Source organism: Schistocerca gregaria, chromosome 2 (genome assembly GCF_023897955.1).
Source record: "Schistocerca gregaria isolate iqSchGreg1 chromosome 2, iqSchGreg1.2, whole genome shotgun sequence".
Lineage (NCBI taxonomy): Eukaryota > Metazoa > Arthropoda > Insecta > Orthoptera > Acrididae > Schistocerca > Schistocerca gregaria.
The window spans coordinates 866,149,003-866,175,257 of record NC_064921.1 but is presented as its reverse complement, the minus strand read 5'-3'; the positions used below and the strand labels follow the sequence as shown (position 1 = coordinate 866,175,257).

General features: G+C 43.8%; 2 protein-coding genes across 5 annotated transcripts in view; one reads left to right on the top strand and one right to left on the bottom strand.

The window, feature by feature from the left end:
* Positions 1 to 26,255, top strand: part of LOC126335244 (adenylate cyclase type 8) — a 1,717,934-nt gene that overhangs the window by 1,481,023 nt on the left and 210,656 nt on the right. The gene's annotated exons all lie outside the window — the stretch shown is intronic.
* Positions 8,605 to 16,312, bottom strand: LOC126335254 (uncharacterized). The gene is made up of 3 exons (XM_049998298.1): positions 16,223 to 16,312; positions 13,219 to 13,377; positions 8,605 to 10,060 (listed from the first exon to the last, which is right to left on the bottom strand). The coding sequence occupies exons 1-3, from the start codon at positions 16,269 to 16,271 to the stop codon at positions 9,720 to 9,722; spliced, it is 549 nt and encodes a 182-aa protein (XP_049854255.1). The 5' UTR covers positions 16,272 to 16,312; the 3' UTR covers positions 8,605 to 9,719.

Genomic DNA, 26,255 nt, shown 5'->3' with positions numbered 1-26,255 from the left:
TTTTGCGCAGAGAGGAGAAGGGATGTGACTTCTGAAATTTAGTTGTGTACTCACCTGATGATTGCCGGACGTCTCTGGGCCGAAATATCGTGGCAGAATGTCGACGGGATCCGGCTGCATACCCGGAAATTATTAGAAGGAGAAGGGATATACACTATGTGATAAATTTTGAAATTTTGTGGTAAGGACTATGGGACCAAATTGCTGAGGTCATCGGACCCTAGGCTTACACACAAATTAAACTAACTTAAACTAATTTACGCTAAGGACGACACACATAACCATGCTCATTAGACAGTGTGAGAAAGCAGAATGGGGCGCTCCGTGGAACTCACGGACTTCGAACGTGGTCATGTGATTGGGTATCACTTGTGTCATATGTATGTAAGAGATATCTCCACACTCCTTAATATCCCTAGGTCCACTGTTTACGATGACAGTGAAGTGGAAAAGTGAAGGCATTTTTTTATGGCTGAAATGGTTCTGTGCACTATGGGACTTAACTTCTGAGGTCATCAGTCCCCTTGAACGTAGAACTGCTTAAACCCAACTAACCTAAAGTCATCACACACATCCATGTCCGAGGCAGGATTCAAACCTGCGACCGTAGCGGTCGCGTGGTTCCAGACCGTAGCGCCTAGAACCGCTCAGCCACCCCGGCCGGCCCTCCGAGAGTTGAAGAGGCTCGTAATGTGTAATAGGCAGACATCTATCCAGAGCAACGTACAGGAATTACAAACTGTATCAGGATCCACTGCAAATACTATGACAGTTAGGCGGGAGGTGAGAAAACTTGGATTTCATGGTCGAGTGGCTGCTCATAAGCCACACGTCATCCTGGTAAAAGCCAAACGACGCCTCGCTTGGTGTAAGGAGCGTAAACATTGGACGACTGAACTGTGGAAAAACGGTGTGTGGAGTGACGAATCACGGTACACAATGTGCCGATCCGATGGTAGGGGAGGGTGTGGCGAATGTCAGGCGATCGTCATCTGCCAGCGTTTGTAGCGCCAACAATAAAATTCGGAGGCAATGGTGTTACGGTGTGGTCGCGGTTTTCATGAAGGAGGTTTGCACCCGTTGTTGTTTTGGGTGGCACTATCACAGCACAGGCGTACATTGAAGTTTTAGGCACCTTCTTGCTTCCCACTGTTGAAGAGCAGTTCGGGGATGGTGATTTCATCTTTCAACATAATCGAACTCCTGTTCATAATGCACGGCCTGTGGCGGAGTGGTTACACGACAATAACATCCCTGTAATGGACTGGCCTACACTCAGTCCTGACCTTAATCCTATGGAACACCTTTGAGATGTTTTGGAACACCGGCTTCGTGCCAGGCCTCGCCGACCGACATCGATACCTCTCCTCAGTGCAGCACTCCGTGATGAATGGACTGCCATTCCCCAAGAAACCTTCCAGCACCTGACTGAACGTATGCCTGCGAGAGTGGAAGCTGTCATCAAGGACAAGGGTGGGCCAGCACCTTACTGAATTACACCAATGCCGATGGAGGGCGCCACGAACTTGTAAGTAATTTTCAACCAGGTGTCCGGCACTTTTGATCACATAGTGTAGGTTGGATTTATTGGAAGAACTTCAAACTTTTAAACACAGTATCAACAATAAGGATTATATTTTGAACGACCAACTGCAACTGAAAAATAAAAATTTCTTCGGTGGTTTTCGTCCTGTGCTCGAATTAAGGTAATTATTACATCGGGCTACTATACCGTTTTCTGAATGCCAGACTCTTCATAAACGTTCCCAATAAAATGTTGTACATGTCTGTATCACCACATCACTTCTCGTGTCATTTTCATAAGGCTAGTTGTCCTGCTGTAGCAATTTTTGCTGCTTTCGGTCACTCACTGTCTTCGGGATTCGGTTACAGTGTTTCGATTTTAGCATGTCACATCAGCTGTTAGCTGCGGCTACAGACCGCAGGGCGTATCCGTGCCATCTAGGAGCAGTTTTTTCAATTTATGTTTGCACATGAATGTTGCTCCATCAGTTGCATGTTTATCCGTTTCTGGTCATACACGCCATATCTAAAATGTGTATTATTTTGTGTATGACAAAGCCAGACTGCTGTTTTTACGACTGTCAATTCTAATTACGACTAAGCCTACTGGCAGCACATCAGGATCAGTCTGTAAAAAGATAAGTTGTGATTTATTTTAATAATTAATAACATTTGGCCTTCTTGAAATACATCAGTGTCCATGGTAGGTGCTTGGCCAGTCCGTCACAATGCTGTATTTTGTACGTGACCGTGCAGCTTGTATTTAAGGTAACAAGTGGACGTATTTTAATTGCATTATGTATATATGTTGTGTTTTTACAAAATCTTACTTCTTTGAACTCTGCATTTCTCTGTATATACTTATTTCTTGGTAATAAGACTTCTGAAGAAGGCCCATTTATAAGGGCTCAAAACTAGGTTAAGAGCTGTTCACTACTGCCGAACCCGGCTGGTGTCTGTTTTTATTCCATATATTAGATTTGCACATTTTCTGCTGCAACGATGCTTAATCATGGCGATATATTAAAGTTTTCTGTGCGTTTTTTATTTATGTTAGTGACTGAAAGCTCATGAAGTCAAGATCGCACACGAATTCTTCGTTTTTTGAATTGATTACTAGCTTCGGCTAACAATTTAACCATCTTCAGATCTAAGATATAGAACAGGTTTTTTTTCGTGTTAGCCACATACAACAGCTTACAGAACTGCACGTCACAATGTAGCAGAAATCAGGAGTATAATGGTGATTCTTATCAACGTTAAAAACCTCCTAAGCGACTTAGATGGCGCTGAGACGCGTAATTTAATATAAGACACATGGGGTCGCAAATGTCGTGAAGTACCTCAAAAGTGGATGGCTAGTGTTGACAATGTGATGTCACCACATGACATACCTCACCACACGTGCGTGGTTGAGCCTATCTGTCTGTCACACCTGGTCTTTCTAATTCAAGTATTGCCGTCGGTACGGCTCTGAACCCACATGGGCGACTTTGGGCCTGGGAGTCAGGGCTCGATTTTTGAGTCTGGCAGGCAGTATTTTTTGGCATTGCGTTGGACAGTCATGTTTTTACTTTGAGGTAAAACTTATTATGTTGTTTACCAGTTACGCAGTCTCCGTTGGTTTATTACAAAGTGCAGTACAACTAAAACCTACCGTATTGCGTCAGAAGTAAACGAGTATGATTTCCGAACTGCGTCGTTGCTAGTAAATTATCTACGTTTTCTTTACTAAATAATGTCTGTAAACAACAAAAGGAAGGGACAAAATGAAAGAAATATAAAATAAAAACAGCTATAAAATAAAAACAGCTCTTACTAGTTACAGCGAGGGACTGTAAATTCTACATTTACAACAGATCACATTTACGAAAGGTGTGCGAAATTTACACCGTACGCTAGAATGTATGTATTGCATCGCTCGATTGTCCCTTCATACCCAAGCCCAACGGCTTCACAAGTGGTGAAGTATGTCACCTGGTGGCATCACATGTTCGACATTTCTCATCCATTTTGGGAATATTCCACGACATTTGCGACATGTGTCTTAAATTATATTACTTGTCTCAGCGTCTTATACGTCACTTCAGGTGTTTTTAAACGTTAATAAGAATCACTCTGCATACATGAAATAATTATTGAATACGTCCTTGATTAGCTCTGCTGCCACTATGGCTTCACACATCGTTAAAAGCCGTAGGGGCAACAACAATAATCAAGAGTGTTTTACGGTATGTATTCTGTAATTATTTCGTGTATATACTCTTGATCTCTGCTACAATATTATGTGCAGTTTTTAAAGCTGATATACCTATGTTAGTTTGTATTCTTAGATCTGAAGATTCGTAGATCGTTAGCCGAAAACAGTAATCAATTAAAATAATGAAGAATTCATGTGCGGTCTTGACTCCATAAGTTTTCATTACGTAACATAAATAAAAAAATATAATGGATCACGTATCTCCTGGTTGACAGTGTCAACAAACTTGTTTTTATGCATCTTCTTGTCACAGAGCCATTACCTAGTATCACGCGACGAAAATAGAAGTTTCGCCTTCGTCCGATTGGTGATGTGGGGACGGCCGTTATAGTGCACCAGGATGATTCCGTCCGGCAGCATTCCTGGTCGTTTTGACTGCAGGGCGCATCGCATTTCTGCAAAGCACCCACAGCACTGCGCATTAATTGTCGTTCCACGCCCCAGGAATTCGACGAGCAGAGGCCAAGAAGGAAGTCATCATGACCTTACCGAAACTTGTGTGAACAGCTTGGATTGCTTTGGCGTTGGATATGTGGGATGTTTCCGCTGCTGGCTTTGTTGTTTGCCACCGTGCTGTCGGAATGCTGTCGAATGAAATCATACTGTAGCACGATACCACCCGCCCCCACACTGCAAATGAGACAAGGTGCTGAACGACTGAGCGATTTAGTTGGAAAACTCTGCAACATCTTCCGTATAGCCCGGATCTTTTACCATATAATTTTCAAATCGTTAGGGAACTGATGAAAGACATGCGTAGACGTCGGATTCAGTCGACGAGGGAGTGCCAGAGCGAGTGCGGCTGTTGATCCGTCAGCGGCCGACCGCAGTCCAAGAAACGGGAATGGATCGTCTCGTCTCCCAGTGGGATAAATGTCTTAACACGTATTGTGATTACAGAGAACCATTCCATGGTCTCGTCGTGGAGAGTGATCGGTATTTATTTGACTGTCCCTCATAGTAGAATTGGCGTAGTGCATTACGAAAACTTTCGTCAACAGTTCAAGAATAAATTTCCGGAACCTTAATCTAAGTATCATTGGATCCACATCCTTTAGATTCGATCATAACAGAACACCTCTCAAAAGAAGAACACAAGGAACTGATACAACTCTCAAGTGACAGAAAACAAATTAATTTAAATCGAAGTCTTAAAAATTTACGGTGCAGGCTCGGAGTGAATATCCCAATTTAGCAAAGAGACAGCGGACGTGTTATTACCCTTCGCACATACACACACCAAAAAAAGTTTTGCATTACCCCGCTTCCCAGAACTCTTGAAGGTAGACGTTGACTGTGGATATTTTATCACAGACATAGTCCCTTTGACTGTACAGAGGTGTCACTAAACCCACCCAAAGATGTAAACAACCAGGCATGAGCAGCGCCTATTAGACTGAGGGGGTCCGACAGCCGACGACTTCCAGTCAGTCTACGAGAAAGGAAGTACACAGCTGTGCTGTCTGTAGTTCAACCATGCCTAGACGTTCAATACCGCGGTTTGATCGCGTTCGCACGGTTACTTTGTGCCAGGAAGGGCTCTCAGTAAGGACAGCGTCCATGGGCCTCGGAGTGTCCCCTAAGTAACGTTGTTCGGACATGGACTACTACTGCAGTCGATGACCGCTACCTATGGCTCGGAGGAACTCTCACACCTACGCCACCATGCTTCTCGTGCAGCCACAGGATGTCGTGTTACAACTCAGACTGTGCGCAATAGCTGCATGACGCGCAACTTTACTCCCGACGTCCATGGCGAGGTCCATCTTTGCAACCACGACATCACGCAGTGCGTTACAGATGAGCCCAAAAAAATGCCGAATGGGCCGCTCAGGATTAGCATCACGTTTTCTTCAGCGATGAGTCTCGCATATGCCTTCAACCAGACAATCGTCGTAGACGTGTTTGGAGGCAACCCGGTCAGGCTGAACGTCTTAGACGAACTGTCCAGCGAGTGCAGCAAGGTGGGGGTTCCCTGCTGTTTTCAGGTGGCATTACGTGGGGCCGACATAAGCCGCTGGTGGTCTTGGAAGGCGCCGTAAAGGCTGTACGATACGTGAATGCCATCCTCCGACAGATAGTGTAACCATTTCGGCAGCATACTGGTGAGGCATTCGTCTTCATGGACAACTCGCACCCCTATCGTGCATATCTTGTGAATGACTTCCTTCAGTATAACGACATCGCTCGACTAGAGTGGCCAGCAAGTTCTCCAGACATGAACCCTATCGAACATGCCTGGGGTAGGTTGAAAAGGGCTGTTTATGGACGACGTGAGCCAACGACCACTCTGAGAGATCTACGTCGAATCGGCGTTGAGGAGTGGGATAATCTGGACCAACAGTGCCTTGATTAACTTGTGGATAGTATGCCACGACGAATACAGGCATGCATCAATGCAAGAGGACGTACTACTGGTTATTAGAGGTACCGGTGTGTACTGCAATCAGGACCACCATCTCTGAAGGTCTCGCTTATGCTGGTACAACGAGCAATGTGTGGTTCTCATGAGCAATAAAAAGAGCGGAAATGATGTTTATGTTGATCTCTCTTTCAGTTTTCTGTACAGGTTCCGGAATTCTCGGAACCGAGGTCATGCAAAACTTTTTTTGACGCGTGTATTTACTTGTACGAGTTAACTTTTTTTTCAGTGGCTTTAATCAAGACGAAACATCGCCTCGACCACAGCTGGAAGCGGATCTGCGTGTAGCTGTTTCAAAGGTACTACCAGGAGCGGATCTGCTTTCTTCACAAATTCGGGAACGCACATCACACTAAATCTACAAATGTCAGAAAATTTCTGAATTTTGACCCGTATGCATTTTCACTCTTGTTTATTTACTTTTTGGTTGACCATTTTGGATATAACTGTTTTTAAATTGGCATTCATTTGGATGTGCACACGCAACCGTCGGTACTTACAGGCTGGTTTCAATTGGTTACTTTCACAACCATTAAATAATGCATATATATGACTTTTTAAAAAAAAAAAAAGTTTATCTCTGATGTGTTCAGACGACACTCTAACTATTATTGTAATCGATACCTCGAATAATTAGCAGAAGTAAGGAGACATTGTGGGCAATTTTGTACCTAATATAACAAGTGCTGAGGAAGGAAAGTAAAAGGGGCCTGGGGGTGGGGTAGGGGGGGGGGCAAAATAACTTTTCTTTCAGAATGGGGTTCGACCAAAAAAGTTTGAGAATCCCTTATTAAAGGCATCACCACAGCTGTGGACTGCATGAACATTATTATGCACTGTCTAGATCCCTTCATCCTTGTCTTCCCTCGTGGCGTTAGCATATCCGTAAGGGAACTGTTCGTATCACAAGGCTAGAATCTTGCTATAGTGGTTTGAGGAGTGTGATACTGAACTCAGTTTAATGACTTTACTACCAAACTCGCTTCATCTAAAACCGATGAAACCCATTTGGGGCACTATAGGACGCCAGATCCTGAGCCTAGGCATCTGGTGCCACATACCTCCGGAAAGATATCAACGACTTGTCGAATCCATGTCCCACAAAACTCGCAATTTGCTTTCCGAAGACGGGCCAAGGCAATATTAAGCAGATGGTCATAATGGTTTGACTCATATGTGTATGTGAAAGTCTGCGTCCAGTCGCATTTGTTTGATGTGCTATGTATTTTATCAGAATCTTGCGTTAATGGAAAATACAGGGTGCATAAAAAAGGACTGTACAATTTTCGAAGTTGTTTTTTAATTCCAAAGATCGATGAAGATGACCGAGATGGGATGGTTTACGAGCAGCAAGACGGTGCACCTTCCCATTTCCTTGCTAAAGTTCGAGGTTTTCTCGATAAACACTTCCCAGGTCGGTTAATTGGCCAAGAAGGGCCATTCGTGTGGCCACCTCGCTTCCCAGACACCATTGTATTTCTTTCTCTGGGGTTTCATTAAAGACCGTGTGTATATTCATCCCCTATCAAAAAAATTCACCGACTGAAAAATCGAATCCATGCTGCCATTGCACAAGTTACGGCCGATTTGCTGCAACGAGGTTGGAAGAAATTGATTACCGGTGGTATGTTCGCCAGTAAAAATGGTATTCACATCTAACCAAAATTACACTTGGCGGTTTTATGTGAAACGTCAGGTTGTTTGCTACAAATTGACACGTCTAACGATCCTGTAAGTTACCTCAATAAATTTCTATATCATTCCAAAATTGTAGTCCTTTTTGACTCACTCTGTATATACATATGTTTTGCACGTTCTGACTTTCTGTTGAATGGGAGAAACTTGTCAGTTACATATGAACTGAAGTATAGAGAATGAAATCCATTTAATGGTGAATTATCTCTACCTAATACAAACACCAAACGGTTCTTAATGTGAATTATACGAATTAACTATGGAAAATGTAAATCACACATTCTTAGCACAAAGACCTTATCATACCAATAAACAGAATTCTTACAACAATTTATCTCGTGCTAACAACCGTTACCCTTCAGTACGGTATGGCAGTTATCTTTCATAAAAGTGACATTAATTTTGAAAACAGCAGTAAACTTCTGAAAAGATATACTCTTACTCTCCAAGTCTCAGAAACTCATACAAACATTAATGACACATTTACATTCGCATCCTCTTGTATCCTTCGCTGGGTGAAGTGAATTTTGCGGAATCTGCCAAAGACGTTTCATTGTTGTCACAATATAATTTTATTTGAACCTCACAGAAATTTTCATACACATATTAATCTCAATGAATGCTGAGAGATACACACAAAATACACTTCATAAATTAACAGCTTTATTGTGCAGTCATTGTATGAAAACAAGTACTAAAAACCTATTATATAAATCTCAACTTTATTTGAAATCCATGGTTATTTTACACATATAACAATGACATGAGAGCAAAGTGTACCTTACCAGGTACATAAGTCAAGGATGTGCTGTCGATGAATAAGACGGCTTCCAGTAAAGGAAATGAATTATAATCGTTATACATACGCCTCTCAGTCTTCACTCATCGTTCACAGTTTGGTATACGAAGAAGATGAGAGGTGTTATGGAAACGCACTTCAGCTGTGTCCACTTGTCACATCACCGCGCATAGGAGTGTAGAAGAGAAATGTGGAATGTATGAATATTTAAACTCGACACGAGTTGATGACTCAGGATGACAGTTAAGAAAAATATTGAATTGTATGCAGTTTTCACAGCATCTGTTTCAGATCGTCACTAATTGTTAATTTGTGACGCTTCTTTGTTACAGTTACAGTTTTTAAGTACTTACCCGACGCTATTGTCAAAAAACACGTAACATACGGCAATAGTGGTAAAATCCAGACAACCCTGCACATACTCCTGTCCCGATCACGGCCAATCATCCCATCCCCATCCCCTTCGAAATGCACCCTTTACCACGTAATGTCAAAAACTCATGACCCAGTCGACTTCGCCCACTTCTGGGCTAAATTAGTCGAACTGTAATGGTTTGTTTTGTAACATGTAATTTATTTTATAAGTGCTACATGTGTAGAAGATTTCTGTTTCCATAACTTGTACTTCCCTTTCCAGCTTTTAATTTTTAAACTAATGTTTCTGATAGGAACTACAAATCATCTAAAGTTCTGAATGTGCTAACTGCTCGAAAGTTTAAATTATGACACCGAAAAGATACATATCAGCAAAAATTTCTTGTAGAGGTATAGTTTTAATTTTTCCGTGGTGATCTTCTGTTTAATAGTTACGCGTAATTTCTGAAGCGTTTTCCGGTAAATGCTACTTGAAGTACAATTTGGTTACCTGCTTCAATTATAAGAACACTCTCGTATCGTGACCGCTAAGAAGGAAACAAAACGAAGGAAAATTCGTCAATAAGGGACATTCAGCCGACACTGAAGCGATATGAGGAAGGAAAAAATTAGACCCGAACACTGTTCACCGAACCAATGTAGTTCTAGGCATTGCTGAAAGTAAGTCCAACAGCTAAACCCTCTACGTCAGTGTAATAATTCACAGGGGAATACGAGGAAAATGTACGCGTCATATACCAGGGGTACATTCCGGTCGTCTTGAACTGGAAGCTGAGGATGTAGTTGTATCCCAGACTGGTGAGGTACTGTCTAACGTACAGCTCGCCTCCGGTCGTGATATTCGCCACGGGTATGTGGAGCGTTTTACCCATGCTGACCGTCCCAGAGTATGAACCGTTGCCAACCAGGTAGGTCTCCGAACGGTCATACACCTCGTAGATGAGCAGTTCCACGTCCTCCATGTACGTTCCGTTCGCCTCTGGACCTGTCGGAAGGAAGAAAAGATTTTTTTTTTTAAGTGAGCTTGGCAGTAATTTTCACCTGCAGTCTCCCCATCTTCAGAACGGACAATAACCACTATGACTTTACTACATGGATCGATATTGTGTCAATTTCTGTTGTTATCTGTGATGATTTATCCTAAAAGCAGAAACACTTCTTTTTGCTGACTGTGCAGATATTATAATCGAAAGTAATTGATAAATTTCAATACTTGAAATCCTAAATAAAATGTTCTTGAAAATTAGTAAGTATTACCTGCAAATGGACTGTTATAGAACTTAGAAACACAACATACGCAGTTCCATGCGTATGAAGTCTAACCAAAGCATTAGAAATAAAGCATGACGGTAAATCAGTAAATGAAAGAGAATATTCTAAGTTCTTAAGTGTTTACATTGATAAGCAAACAGCAGTGGGAACTCTGGTCAGATCACCGAAGTGAAGCGCTATTGGGGTTGACTAGTACTTGGATGAGTGACTGTCCGGGCCTGGAGAGTACGCTTGGTAAGCGAGGTGCATTCAGCCGTTGTGAACCAACTGAGAAACTAATTGAATCAGAAGTAACGGCTTCGGTCACGAAAACTGACAGCAGCTAGGAGAACGATGTGTTGACCAGATGCACATGAGCCTCCATATCCGCATCTGGTGACGCCTATTGACTGAGGACGACACGGTGGTCGGTCGGTTTGTTTGGGCCTTCCTAGGCCTGTTCAGACGGAGCTTCATACTGGTAAAAACCTGAAGTGGAAGCCATATGTTACAGATCTGAAATGTCTGAGCTCTGCAACTTTTAAATGTGTTTTATTCCGGTCTTTGATCACAATTTAAATTCTTTTGACGATGACCGGTTTAAGTCCGTAATGACCATTCTCATATCTTTTCTACACCATGTCCTAAAGTGATAAGGGCATAATGGCGTCGTCAAAACATATAAACATAATCAGAACAGCATGGTCACATAGATCTAAAATAAGGTGTAGAATAGGCCACATCGTCCGCGTAGTCATTATTGCAAGATTGGAATAAAAAACATTTGACAGTATCGGATCACTGTTCGCATACTCGACTATGTCGCAGCTGGTCTGCAACTTCTGTCTAGCAGACAATATCAGAATTTGAAGCTGAATACATCATACAATGATTTTTGATTCAGTAAAGTCTTATCATTTCCCAGGGCAAATAATCATTGAAAAAAGAAAGCGTTTGTTTCGCACATGCATGTAATAAGAATAACATGTGCTGTCAACTCAAGAACTTCTAGCAGACAGCTATTTAAACTGTCGGACACACTAACAGAAGCACTAACAGAACTCTCTTATTAAGTTTGTTGTAAAAATTTGATCACGTTATTTACTTTGTGGATGGAAATAAAAGCTAAAGAGTGTCTCACGTAAACGAATTGCATTATTTTTTGAAATATTTAATTACCTCTCAAAAACATCTGTATTCGTACTCTTGAATGTAACACGTGAAGCAAAAGCGATTTGCACTATCGTACACTTAGCCTTAGTATAGTACGGAAAGAAGTAATTCAGCCACCTTCTTTCACCACTTAGTGAGTGGTTACACCAGTTCCAGTCAAATCACCGAAGTTAAGCGCTATCGGGCTGGGCAGGCCCTTGGATGGGTGACCATCCGGTCTGGCGAGCGCTGTTGGCAAGCGGGGTGCACTCAGTCCTTGTGAGGCAAACTGAGGAGCTACTTGATTGAGAAGTAGCGGCTCCGGTCTCGAAAACTGACATACGACCGGGAGAGCGGTGTGATGACCACATGCACCTCCACATCCGCATCCGGTGAAGCCTGTGGGCTGAGGATGACACGGCGGCCGGTCGGTACCGTTGGGCCCTCAGGACCTATTCGGGTGGAGTTCAGTTAAGAGCTAAGGGTACTTCTTCATCTTCGGTAGTATGAGAGAGATCTCCTTTACGGCAAGCTTTTTGTTTTCCATATCTTGAGGGGAGGTAATGTGGACCAAAACAAGTAAAAATTGTCCAGTAAACATGGGCTCTAAGACTCATACCCTAAGAGCTATGAACACCTGTTCCTCTTCGACACTGTGAAACACATATATTCTATTGAACAAATGTTTATGTCTCGTAAGATAGGCTTTCTAGATCCCATGTTTACTTGACTTTCTTTCTTGTTTTGGTGAGTACTACCACCTCTCAAACTACTGGACCCTTTCTATGGCACCCTGTGTAATACAGGTTGTGTGGGGGAGGGGGGGCGGAGAGATAGAGATAGAGATAGAGACTGAACGACGTCATGAATAAAGCACTGTGTCTGAAAAAAGGCAACTTAGACTATCATGCAGATACTTAGCGTATTGCCATGTTTTTCACAGAGAAAGTGTGTTATAAAACTGGATTGTTTCACATCACAATGAGAGGCCGCAATTAGCATCCAGGGCGTGGTAACATGTTCAGTACCACCTCATGGACGTCACAGTTGGCAACAGAACTGCAAGTTGCTTTCTGATCCTGGTAGTGGTCACGTGGGCCTGGTGGATTCAGTGGTGTGCTCCCATTGAGCCACGCCTCTGGTGACTCCAAATCACGAGAACTCTCTCTGGCTTGCGATATAGGAAGGACGGCAGCAACCGCACGCCACTTGGAGCCTCATCGCTACGACACCGTCACTCGTGGTTGGTGCAGCGAGCCTCATGCTGGACTCCGTTTCTTTCTGCGTTATTTGTAACGATGTAGGCTTTCACGATAAATACAAACTTGCAGGCAATTTCCTTGATAGAGTGCGCACAAAATAACTTGGCCATTACATGCGCAGACGGAGTCGTAGATGGGGGCACAGCGGCAACGTTGCCGGCTTCGTTGTGACCAGCCACGGTGCGACAGGGAAGGTGGAGTTCAACAGCCGCAGCCTTCTCTCATGCATATCAGTAGTCCCTGACTAGAGCACCGAATAAGAAAATCAACGAATGAACTAGTGAGACAAAGCGCCCAGCTCAGCAGGCTACGTAAACTAAGCCCACCCTTTCGCCTCAAAAATGTCGACTCGCCGAGTGCTGAGAACGAGAATGCATTCCTGTGCAGGGGATAAGCTATTTTGCGCAAGCACTACAGCATTGTTCATTAGACAGGTCGCAATAGAGTCGAAACAAGTGCTTTTGTGTGAGTAACGTACCTGAGGACCAAGTGATTTGAGTTGGGATGATGAAAGAGGTGACGTTGACTGGAACATCGAAGTACCAAGATTCATTATGAGCACCAGCTGTGGTACTGTAGAGCAGGTCGAATACCAACGGGTCTCGGACCACCTTCTCGAACCTGGGATACAAGTTGCCTAAAATAGAAAAACAAAACACGTTACACACCAGCGCTGCAGCCACTTTCCTCGATATTAGTGGCGTCAAATAACTCTTCATCCGCACCCCTAGGTAACTGTCGACGACAAGAAGGATACGAGACGGGGATAAAACCCGAAACTGAAGAACCTGTTCCTTTCCCATGATATGCCTGTAGCAGAGGGTTTTGTTAAACGCCTGTCACAGGAAGCTCTGCAAGTGCTCAAATGTTGCCCCATTTATTCACACATTCCTTCAAATTACTTTTCACTTATTTATTTACATAGCAAACTTATTGACACAATTAAAGTGTATGTCAGACCTGGACATCAAAATGGAGACTTTACTTACGTGGGCATTGCTATTACCGAATGAGCTATCCACGCACGACTCACGACCCACCATCACAACTTTCCTTCTAGCAGTATCTCCCTCTTATCCTCCCCCCCACCCCTCCCCCAATCTTACAATACTCCATATTTTCGCTGATATTATTCCTGGCGTATTAAAACTGCGTGCCTAACCGGTATTTGAACCCGTAACCTTGTCTTCAGCGGCCAGCGGGCAGTAACAACACACACTTCACTATTCAGGAGATATTTATTTAGTATATGCAAGACGCAAAATGACCATGACATACTTAGCCTTTGTTACTGTGACCGCCATAGTTGTACGTTACACCGGCGCTTTAAAGTTGTTTCAGTGGTTTAGGCTAGATGACAGAATATGTCTTAAGACGTCAGAGAATAATTTCCGTATAGAGGCAAAAGTTGTAGATGATGTCTCGCACGGGCTTTGTTGCACATTATGAGAACTCCACTGTCCGGTTGTCTTCTCTGAGGATAAGCTTCGTAATGGAACAGCGCTATCTTGTGCCATTAAAACGCCCTTATATGAAGTGGATGTCAGCCGTTTACTCACTTGAAAAAGTGTGGAGTCTTGGAAACCTTTTCAGATGCTACATGTGCACAGTGCGTTTGCTATTCACTGTGGGATACGGTGCCTGGAACTAGATATTGCCGTAACATTGGCACGTCTGCACTTGTGTATACGTTGTATTGGGGTAATGGCTGGTCTATTTTTTTACGATTATTTGCTGCTTTCATTGCCCTCTTCTAACCCCTTTGATCCTATAGTAGTCAAACACTCCATGTACGGGAGTGGTCTGAAAAGTCTCCGACCGAGCAAAGAAATAAGACATTATTTCTTCAATTTATTTTTAATTTCCAATATAATCCCCTTGTAAGTTTTTTATGCTTTCCCCACCAATGCTCCCATCTATCTAACCTGTACAAATAGTAGTTACTGCCTTTCTCTGTAAAATAATTGTTTACGAAGGTTATGGTCTCTTCATTCGACAAAAAATTTTGTCTCAAAGCTCAACTTTTAGCCAATTGAAAAAAAAAAGATCTGATGAAGAATGAGAGTAGTCAAGCAGCAAGCAGTGAAACCGCAGTTCGTGATTTCCGCCATGTCAGCCGCTGAGGTGTAAGACGGCGCAGCTTAAGCAGTCGTCGTACGAAGTACACCTTGGGCTTCTTCATCCCCAAATTTTCAGTCAGTGTGTGACAAAAACGTTGTTTAGTGAACCAGAATGAAAATTTACACTCTGCAGCGGAGTGTGCGCTGATATGAAAGTTCCTGGTAGATTAAAACTGTGTGTCGGATTGAGACTTGAACTCGAGACCTTTACTTTTCGCGGGCAAGTACTACACCATCTGAGGTACTCAACTGCAACTCACGTCCCGTCGTCACATAGCCGGCACGGTAGCTCAGGGTGTTCGGTCAGAGGGCTGCGTGGTCTCTGTAATAACAAAAATTGAGTCAAGGAATCAACGATCAAGTTGAGTGGATGTCTTGTAACGTCCGCCCACACCAAATGCAAGAACTGGATCGAACAAAATGAATTTTAAAAAAAGAAAAATACAAAACAAAAACAAGTAGAGAACTTGCCCGCGAAAGGCAAAGGTCTTGAGTTCGAGTCTCGGTCCAGTACACATTTTTAATCTGCCAGGAAATTTCATATCCGTGCACACTCCGCTGCAGAGTGAAAATTTCATTCTTGAAACATCCTCCAAGGTGTGGCAAAGCCATGTCTCCGCAATATCCTTTATTCCAGGAGTGTTAGTTCTGCAAGTTTCGCAGGAGAGCTTCTGTGAAGTTTGGAAGGTAGGAGACGAGGTACTGACCGAAGTAAAGCGGTGAGCACGGGGCTTGAATCGTGCTTGGGTAGCTCAAATGGTACAACACTTTCACGCCAAAGGCAAAGGTCCCGAGTTCGAGTCTCAGTCCGGCACACAGTTTTAATCTGCCAGGAAGTTTCACGTTGTTTAGTTATGCTCAAGGCCTCTGTTATCTCTTTCACGCTAATTCGGCGGTTCTCTAGCAACATTTGGTGAACTTGAACAGTGTTATCGTTAGTTTTTGGGCATGTCAAACGTTCATCGTCACCCAAGTTTAAATTCAGCTGCCCTAAATTTCACGGTGGTAAATGATGATGCAGAGCCCCTGTAAACAGCAACCAATTACTGTTTAATTTGCGTAGGCATACTGATTTTCATAAACAAAAATCTAATCACAGCTCGATCCTCGAACTTGTCCATTTTCACAAAAACATGCGCATCGAGCCATTATACCGACTGTCAAACAACAACTGTCCTTCCAGACTAGCTGAAATTTGGGTGAATGCCTGAACAGATAAGCGGTTACTAATTCCTCATCTTCTGTTGACAAGTGCTGCCATCCTCATGATGGGGTCGGAAACTTTTCAGACAACCCTCGCATAGAGAATTTCCACTGCGATAGAAGAAAAGTTGCAAACATCCTTACGCTCACGTATCTTACCAGAGCACGCAGCCACCATCAAGAAGGCAGCGATCGAGTGGCGGAGCATGGCGTCTTCGAGGCGCAGTGTCAACCACAGTCTGTCTCTCGTCCGACGTTTATATGAGTCCCCCAGGTGCTGTTAGCACTGCCTGCGTGCCTCACGGCATCCGCCAGCGCCAGATCTCCCAACAACAGAAGACGCCGTCTTCTTCCGCTGCTCTGTTCGCTCTGTTTACACAGCACTCATTCAGCCAACAGCCATTGTCCACAGACACTGTGACAGAGTTGGCACATACTCACGCGCTTGGGCTCATACAGTGGCGGAGGGAGGGAGAGAAAACAGTCGCACGTCAGATAGCTAAGATTAGGGACTCAATAACTCTCATGAACACGCTCTCGTGAATCACATGCCGATGTCAATCAAACAACAGGCGCCAGTCGAAGGGGGGAAGAGATGGGGGGCGGAGGCATGGAGTCATGACATCCCTCTCCAAACTACGCTACTGGCCATTAAAATTGCTACACCACGAAGATGACGTGCTACAGACGCGGAATTTAACCGACAGGAAGAAGATGCTGTGATACGCAACGTACTGACATGAGGAAAGTTTCCAACCGATTTGTCATACACAAACAGCAGTTGACCAGCGTTGTCTAGTGAAACATTGTTGTGTTGCCTCGTGTAAGGAGGAGAAATGTGTACCATCACGTTTCCGACTTGGATAACGGTCGGATTGTAGCCTATCGCGATTGCGGTTTATCGTATCGCCACATTGCTGCTCGCGTTGGTCGAGATCCAATGACAGTTAGCAGAATAAGGAATCGGTGGGTTCAGTAGGGTAATACGGAACGCTGTGTTGGATCCCATCGGCCTCGTATCACTAGCAGTCGAGATGACAGGCATCTTATCCGCATGCCTGTAACGGATCGTGAAGCCACGTCTCCATCCCTGAGTCAACAGATGTGGGCGTTTGCAAGACAACAACCATCTGCACGAACAGTTCGACGACGTTCGCAGCAGCATGGACTATCAGCTCGGAGACCATGGCTGCAGTTATCCTTGGCGCTGCATCACAGACAGGAGCGCCTGTATTGGTGTAGTCAGCAATGAACCTGGGTGCACGAATTTCAAAACGTCCTTTTTTTCGGATGAATCCAGGTTCTGTTTACAGCATCGTGATGGTCGCATCCGTGTTTGGCGATATCGCGGTGAACGCACATTGGAATCGTGTATTCGCCATCGCCATACTGGCGTATCACCCGGCGTGTTGATATGGTGTGTCACTGGTTACACGTCTCGGTCACCTCTTGTTCGCATTGACGGCAATTTGAACAGTGGAAGATACATTTCAGATGTGTTACGACCCGTGGCTCTACCCTTCATTCGGTCCCTGCGAAACCCTACATTTCAGCACCATAATGCACGACCGCATGTTGCAGGTCCTGTACCGGCCTTTCTGGATACAGAAAATGTTCGTCTGCTACCCTGGCCAGCACATTCTCCAGATCTCTCACCAACTGAAAACGTCTGGTCAATAGTGGCCGAGCAACTGGCTCGTCACAATACGCCAGTCACTACTCTTGATGAACTGTGGTATCGTGTTGAAGCTGCATGGGCAGCTGTACCTGTACGCGATATCCAAGCTCTGACTGACTCAATGCCCAGGCGTATCAAGGCCGTTATTAAGGCCAGAGTCGGTTGTTCTGGGTACTGATTTCTCAAGATGTATGTACCCAAATTGCGTGAAAATGTAATCACATGTCAGTTCGAGTATAATATATTTGTCCAATGAATACCCGTTTATCATCTGCATTTCTTCTTAGTGTAGCAATTTCAATTGCCAGTAGTGTATATTACACGACAATCGTTCAATAAGTAAGCCAACACTTTTTTTCGAGAGCAGGATAGTTTTATTCAGGATTCCCCTAAAAACATTATTCCCCCATCTTTTGGCTACAAAAGTCTATATTTTTCAACATAATCTCCGTTCAATGCGACTGCCTTACTGGGAGAGCCTGTGTCCCCACATGGTGCCATTCCACTGGTCGACGTCGGAGTCAGCTTCTTGCTGCAACAATAACGTCCGAATAATACACAATAAATTTAAATGTCATTCATGATGCGGCTGTTTTTCACACAGCTCATTATTTATGACGTTATATCTCCTGGAGTACGGTCGTACAATGAAATAATTTTGCAGTTACATTCAGTTCTGTATGTGCGTAGTGGCTGCTAAATGTGTTGCGAATACAGTAAGTTGTGACGAAGTACTAATTTTTAACGTCATGCCTCACGAGGTATTTTTACTGCATGTACTGAGAAAAAGTAGTAAGCTATAAACAGTCAGCGAGAAAAAAATCTCGTAATGATTTCAAATTGTGTCTAATGTTCAGTGTAAGTCACTAAGAGCCAAACAGCCAGATGTCAGAAACACAGATCGGTACCAGACATTGTATGTCGATAGACTATCAACCAAAATTCCGATATAGTTCGTGCTATGTGCTGTCGTCCAGTAAAATATGCGTAAACCTTAATTAAAAATAACACCAGAACTGTGGAGCAAAGGAAAAGCATAACTGTGAATGATGCAATTGTAGATCTCGGGTAGGTTACTGGACTTGCCGGCACGGTAGCTCAGCGTGGTCGGTCAGAGAGCTGGTTGGGCTCTGTAATAAAAAAACTGAGTGGAAGGGTTAACAAACAAACTTTAATGGATGTCATGTGAAAGCAAAAAAAAAAAAAAGTTGTTAGTGCGTGAGATTGTCATACACCCCGCTAATGACAGTTTTTTTTTTAACACGTTATGCGCGAAACTGTTATATGGGAGAACATTTTCCTGACACGTAAAATAACTTTTCGGAGTTTTTAGTAATGTTCTTTTGGCAGTCTGCTTTCGCTTCGTTAGGTGAAAGTAGCGAATCTATAGAGTAAATTTGTGTAGACAGATGTGGTGTTCTGTCGGACATGTGCGACAGAACACCACCCCCATCTATTCAAAGCAGACTGCCAAAAGAGCATTGCTACAAACTCCGAAGAGTCCTTTTACGTGCCAGGAAAATGTTCTCCCATATAACCGTTTCACGCGTAAAAACTTAAAAGAAATTATCTTTGGTAGGCTTTGATCGCGCACCTTCGGAGCGACAATCTCACCCTCTCCCTACTCACTCACGTAAGACCTACGATTGAATCACTCACAGTTAAGCTTTTCCTTTGCCTCTAGTTCTGGTGTTACTTTTAATTACAATTTACGCATGTTCTACTGCACGACAACACACAGCACGAACTAAATCGGTGTTTTGGTTGATACTCTATCGACACACTACGTTTGGTACCCATCCGAGTGTCTGACATCTGATGGTTTTGGTGTAAGTGCTCTCATTCTAAAATACTGGGTGAATAAAGTCTGTAAATTCGTGCTTCATGAGCTACACTAATTTTTGACTCCCACCGCTTTCACAGGTGTGTGGTTCTTACCCCCAAAGCGATTGGTGCCTGACAGTAAGGTCGCTGTGTAACAAGTACGGTTGAAATTGGTCCAGTGGTTTAGGAGATGTGGAACATACATACACACATACAGTTTTATAATATGTACAGATTTCTCTTCAATCTTATTTTAATCCCACTTCTGAACTCTCATTTTATATACATCTTTGCTCCTTTGATGTGTAGTACATACTGATTAGCATGTGCGAAAGACTGTATGCTTACATACACCCTTTTTAATTCGAACACCTCATTGTAGCTATTCCATCCTTATTGTTCCCTCTTGTTTCTTGTACATAGTGCATGTGACTCTGCTAGCCTGTAGTTTATCACTGCTTGAACTGTTTCCCTGAGAATTTCGAACGTCTTGCATCATTTTACATCATCAAACGGTTTCTCTACGTTGGGAAATCTTTCGCACGTGTCGTGGATACATGTCTCTCCCATTCCATTTCATTTCTTAGTCATAATTACGTCTACCTCTGCAGTCCGTCAGCTGTTCCACTGGCTTGTTTCCCTGTCTCTTTTAATAATAGCCAATAAACATCCTCATTACAACTTCATGTCTCACGGCCGCAAATCAAGAGTGCTGCTACACACTTGCTGTAAACTCTCGTGTTCTCACACTATCAGAAACTTAGAACTGGAAACTATAGTTTAGGAAGTGAAGCAACTTGAACATTTGGAGGAGGCCGAAGATCTTGATGACAAAATAAACTTAAGAGTTCGTACTCTGAGTCACATTCAAATTCGTTTAAACAGTTGCTGGTTTAGACTTCGCAGCCGTCATTCGATCTGAAAAATGACAGCGACGCATAGGATGCAGAGTTGTGAACTGAGCTAATTAACGAGACGCGAACATCTGAAATGAGCGAAAAATACTTGGCGCTACTGAGGTTCTGGCGATAAGGATGTGATCACCTGGGTCCTCTTTCGGGAAATCTCGGTGAATTGTTGGCGTCAGTTGAGCAGTTATGACACAGGATGACACGCCTTCACACTTTCGAAGTCTCGTAGAGTGCATGCCACCTCACGTCAGCGCCATCATCAGGATGAAAGAGTGTATTACACGCTACTGAGTTTATGTCTCTAATTCAACTACTGATGAGTATACAGGGTGAACTAGAATTGCACCGACAAACTTTCAGAGGTTGTACAGAGACGCGTACTGAGAATTTTGGTATAACGGAGCCAGGGTCTCCGGGGCCTGTTACAGAGTAATATCGTAACTATGACTTGTTTGATTTGTTGTCTCAGTCACTGTTGTTTCTTCGACTAATACCTTCAGCACATGTTCTGAGGCATCAAGGGATCACAAAGTTAGCATTGGAGGGCAGTGTGGAGGGTAAAAATCGTAGAGGTAGACCAAGAGACGAATACACTATGCAAATTCAGAAGGACGAAGGTTGCAGTAAGTACTGGGAGATGAAGAAGCTTGCACAGGATAGAGTAGTATGGAGAGCTGCATCAAACCAGTCTCAGGACTGAAGACCACAACAACAGCGACAGTGAAGAAGCCTGTAATACGCTATAACAAAAACGTACGTGTCGTAACACAGATTAACGCAACAACTCTCAGACGAAACAGTGTCCTATGACATACACGATAATGCAGTGCCTGTGTTATTCCGAATGCAATTGCATTGTAATTCGGTATAACAAAGGATGAAATTTATCCGCCGACACAGGGCGAGCAGCTTTCAAGTGAAATGTCTCACCTGTACATGAATATACATATGGATGTATGGATGCATGGTTGACGACATTTGGAAGTTTGGCCGTCAGGCGTGTTTGGATAGCCAAATCATACGGTGCCCACTCGCGATAAGCGGGAAATCCGGTTCGATTCCTGGTCTGGCACAAATTTACAAATTCGTCATTCCATTACACAGCTGATGGTTGCCCATATTCGAACTGGGAATACATTCCATGTACTGTGATGCGATTGTCGTATCTGCAGGAACATTTCAGCTTAGCGTCATTGTGCCTCTTTTTACACTGCGTTCAGTGAATCCATATACGATATGCATATCGGCCAACTCTTCATCAGAAGGCTTGTCCATGCAGATCTGTATCGCTGTTAACGTACAAATAACACTGCCGGAAAAACTAATCAAAGACAGACCCGAGCTGTAATGAATGCAAGCTTGAAGGGGAAGAGTAAAATGGGTGCTGTTGTTAGCTAAAGGTACTGTGAGCGAATGGAAAAACGACACGCAGCGCATTCCTTTGAATACAGACATAAAACTAAACGGTCCAGTCACATTAATACAGGGTGATCAAAAAGTCAGTAAAAATTTGAAAACTTAATAAACCGCGGAAGAATGTAGATAAAGAGGTAAAAATTGACATACTTGCTTGGAATAACATGGGGTTTTATTAGAACAAAAAAAAATAAGTTCACAAAATGTCCAACAGATGGCGCTGGACAGCAAAACTGCTACCGTGACGGGTGAGAGGTACGCCGATATGTTACAGAATCGCATCATCCCCAGCCTGGCTGATAAACACGTGCTGGAACGTACGATGTTTATGCAGGATGGCGCTCCACCCCATATTGCTAGACGTGTGAAAGATCTCTTGCGCGCTTCGTTTGGTGATGATCGTGTGCTCAGCCGCCACTTTCGTCATGCTTGTCCTCTCAGGTCTCCAGACCTCAGTCCGTGCGACTATTGGCTTTGGGGCTACCTGAAGTCGCTAGTGTATCGTGATCGACCGACATCTCTAGGGATGCTGAAAGACAACATCTGACACCAATGCCTCACCATAAGTCCGAACATGCTTTACAGTGCTGTTCACAACATTATTCCTCGACTACAGCTATCGTTCACGAATGATGGTGGCCATATTGAGCATTTCCTGTAGAGAACATCATCTTTGCTTTGTCTTACTTTGTTGTGCTAATTATTGCTATTCTGATCAGATGAAACGCCATCTGTTGGACATTTTTTGAACGTTTGCATTTCTTTGGTTCTAATAAAACCCCATGTCATTCGAAGCATGTGTTTCAATTTGTACCTCTCAATCTACATTATTCCGTGATTTTTTTCAGTTTTCAAATTTATACTGACTTTTTGATGACCCGGTATGACCTATGTTCGACATCAACGTACTATAACCAAACACAGATGGTAGGTGGCAGCACTGGCAGTGGACGGGTATATTAAACGTGTCGGAGGATGTCGAAAACAGTACTGTCGTTGTTGTAATGCGGAAATGGAGCGATTTATCCGACGGCCAAAATGGCATGATCATTGACTTTCGGGCCAATGGTGAAAGTATTTCTGGAGTGGTTAAATTGGTAAAGTGTTCGCATGCTGCTGTGGTTACATTATATTGTCAGTGAGAAAATGACTCAATCCAAAGCCGGCACTGAGGCAACTGTGGTGCACCACATGATGGTGGTGAAACGAGTGCGGGCGAGTAAACGAGCAGCTGTTGAGATGAGTCAAGGGGCTACCAACAGTGGCTCCTCAACTATCGCTCAGCGAACGTTGTTGCCTATGGGCCTCCGCAGCAGGCCCGTGGTTCATGCACCCGCGTCGACTGCCGTTCATCAGCGAAGGCTGGAATTTCCACGCCAATGCCGCAGCTGGAAATTTACATAGTGGCGACAGATGGTCTTTTCAGATGAATCAAATTTTATGCGTGTACGGCGTGAAACGTCTGGAAGCAAATACCATGCATCAATCGTCAGAAGAATCTAGGCCAGATGAGGGAGCGGTATGGTCTGGGGAATTTCTTCGTGCCATTTTCTTGGTGGTATCATCGTTCTGGAACACACAATGGATTAACACAAGTATGCATCTATCCCTGGGGACTACGTCCACCCCTACATACAGTCTGTTTTTCCTCTGCATGGGCCGCCCGTTGTGGCCGAGGGGTTCTAGGCGCTTATGTCTGGAACTGCGAGACCGCTACCGTTGCAGGTTTGAATCCTGCCTCGGGCATGGATGTGTGTGATGTCCTGAGGTTAGTTAGGTTTAAGCAGTTCTAAGTTCTAGGGGACTGATGACCTCAAATGTTAAGTCCCATAGCGCTCAGAGCCATTTGAACCATTTTGACACAGGCGTCGAACACATCCGCCATAGTTTCACAAGGAGTCCGCAGAAATCAGTTTTCCGTGCAGCTCGACAGTTCAACACGTCCCCTACGTCCGTCTGGCGTGTGTTGCGTCGACGTTTACACATAAAACCATACAAAATTCAGCTACTGCAAGCTCTTCGTGAAGGTGACTGTGGAGTTCTGTAACCTCTGCATGGTGGCATCTACCAGCAAGACAATGCAACGTGTCACACAGCTCGCAGTGTACGTCCGCTGTTCGAAGAGCACCAGGATGAGTTTACCGCAGTCCCCTGGCCACCAACCGCCCTGTATGCAGAGTCATTCGAGAATCTGTGGGACCACCTCGAGCGGAATGTTCGCACCATGGATCTTCAACCGAGGAATCCATCGCCGCTGTCCCCGGAACTGGTGTCGCAACGGCTCCAAACTCTACCGGTACCTTTCAGAACCTCACTGATGTCTCGCAGCAGGTGGTTATTCAGGCTTTGGCAGGTGATCACAATGTGAGCCGACAGTGTATTGTGATTTTCAAATAACTTTTACATTTGATGAAACCCCTTCAAATGCCTACATTCTCAACTGGCTAGTTCCCCTCTACACCTGTACACAGTTTTCCGCAAAGGAAGGTACACGGTTGTAACAGTCTGTCACTGGGCCGGCGTATGAATGACTTCCCAGAACCCAGGTGCTGCTGCCGTCGTTTCGTGTCGCATGACATCCGGCTGCGCCAAAGGCCTAACAATCAGGCATTCTCATCGTCTTCCGTTCGCCCATCAAGACTCTAGTGCTGCCGCCTGTCTGGGCAACGCCACTCTAGAAAGTCGTTTGTTTGTTTGTACACATCTACACTCACCGAGTGACAGTTATTAACTGTATGAAATAAAATCGTCATAACGTCTGAACGATTAGCGTTATGACATTCAAACTGCACGGTTGGTCGCGGGGCATTATGGGAATTTGTATGGTTTGGTTTAGCGACGAAACCCACTTTCATTCGGATGGGTTCGTCAATAAGCAAAACTGGCGTATTGCGCTGACCGAGAATCCGCATTTCGCCATCTAGAAGGCTCTTCATCCTCAAGGGATGCCGTGTGGTGGGTAGTGTCCAGTCACGGAATAATCGGTGCGATATTCCTTGATGGCACGGTGACTACCGAACGGTACGTGAAGGTTTTGGAAGATGATTTCATCCCCATTATCCAAAGTGACCCTGATTTCGACAAGATGTGGTTCATGCAAGACGGACCTCGACCCCATCGAAGCAGGAGAGTGTTTGGGGACCGTATCTGGCTGTGGGGTACCCTGGCCACTGGTATGGACCTCGATTAGCTGATACACTCTCCGGATCTGAACGCATGCTACTCCTTTTTTTTCTTTTTTTTAAGGCTGTATTAAAGACATAGAGTACATCAATAGCCCGAAAACCAATGCTGAGCTGAAAACAGTCACTCAGGATGTCATCGACAGCACTGATGTTCCGACACTTCAGCGGGTCATGCAGAATTTTGCTATTCGTCTGGACCACATCATCACCAAGGATGGCTGGCATATCGAACATGTCATACGCTAATCTGAATATTTGTAGTGACTTTTACATGTTGAATAAATTGTGTAATTGTACTTACTTTACGTTTTTTCATATAGTTCAGTATTTATCACCATGTGCTTTCAACAAATCACAGTTAGCTGCATGACAAAGGATATTTCGTAGTGTATTACATAATTAGGGATTATTTCCCATTCATTCGCGTATGGAGAACGGCAAGACTATGTGCATGTGATCGAGCCGTCTCAAGAAAGTCCCTGACAGCGCGCGGTTATGTTGCCAAGGCTACTACGTGGCTGTTCGTTGTTACACCTTGTCGGTCGCCTGCCTGTGAATGTCTCATCAGAATATTGTAGAGCCGTTGTTGTGCCATACTACAGAAGCGTGAAAAAAACCTTTAATATCAGTGGGCGATAGGAACATACTCTCTTCGTAATCAAAAAGAACTTAAAGTTTGGAAATGTATATCGAGATAAAGTGAAGATTACCATGCGTAAGATTGTTATATTTTATGTTATTATTGGATGTTTCAATATTTGTAAACGGAAATGACATACTTGCAGAACTGTGGTCACAGAAACAATCGTTAGGCAAGAGTATCTGTGGCTGCGATGGCAGCAGTGTGGAATCGTAGAATCTTTGACAGTCATAGTGGAAACCCGCGTTGTGCAGCAGACGGGTTTCGTTGAATGTACAGTGTAATGTGTAGACGCATTTTTGAAGTATGGCAGTTGCAGATTTATTACGAAGAGGAATGATGAATTTGAACCATGGTTGGATAGCACACAAACATAAAAAAGGTTTTCAAATGAAGAACAAAGTCCTATTATTTTACTTTTAATTTTTTTACTTATATTTTTGATCCATTTCACCCCCGTCACAGTCGAGTTTTTGATAATTATTCCATTGATTGGTCTTCTGAGTTAATTTACTGTACCATGGAAGTTATTACATTA

Excerpts from the sequence above, each read along its gene's own strand:
- LOC126335254 (XM_049998298.1), bottom strand. The coding sequence starts at position 16,271 with ATGCTCCGCCACTCGATCGCTGCCTTCTTGATGGTGGCTGCGTGCTCT. Across the intron at positions 13,378-16,222 it reads GATGGTGGCTGCGTGCTCTG|GCAACTTGTATCCCAGGTTC; the intron begins GTAAGATACGTG and ends TTTCTATTTTAG. Across the intron at positions 10,061-13,218 it reads TCAAATCACTTGGTCCTCAG|GTCCAGAGGCGAACGGAACG; the intron begins GTACGTTACTCA and ends TCCTTCCGACAG.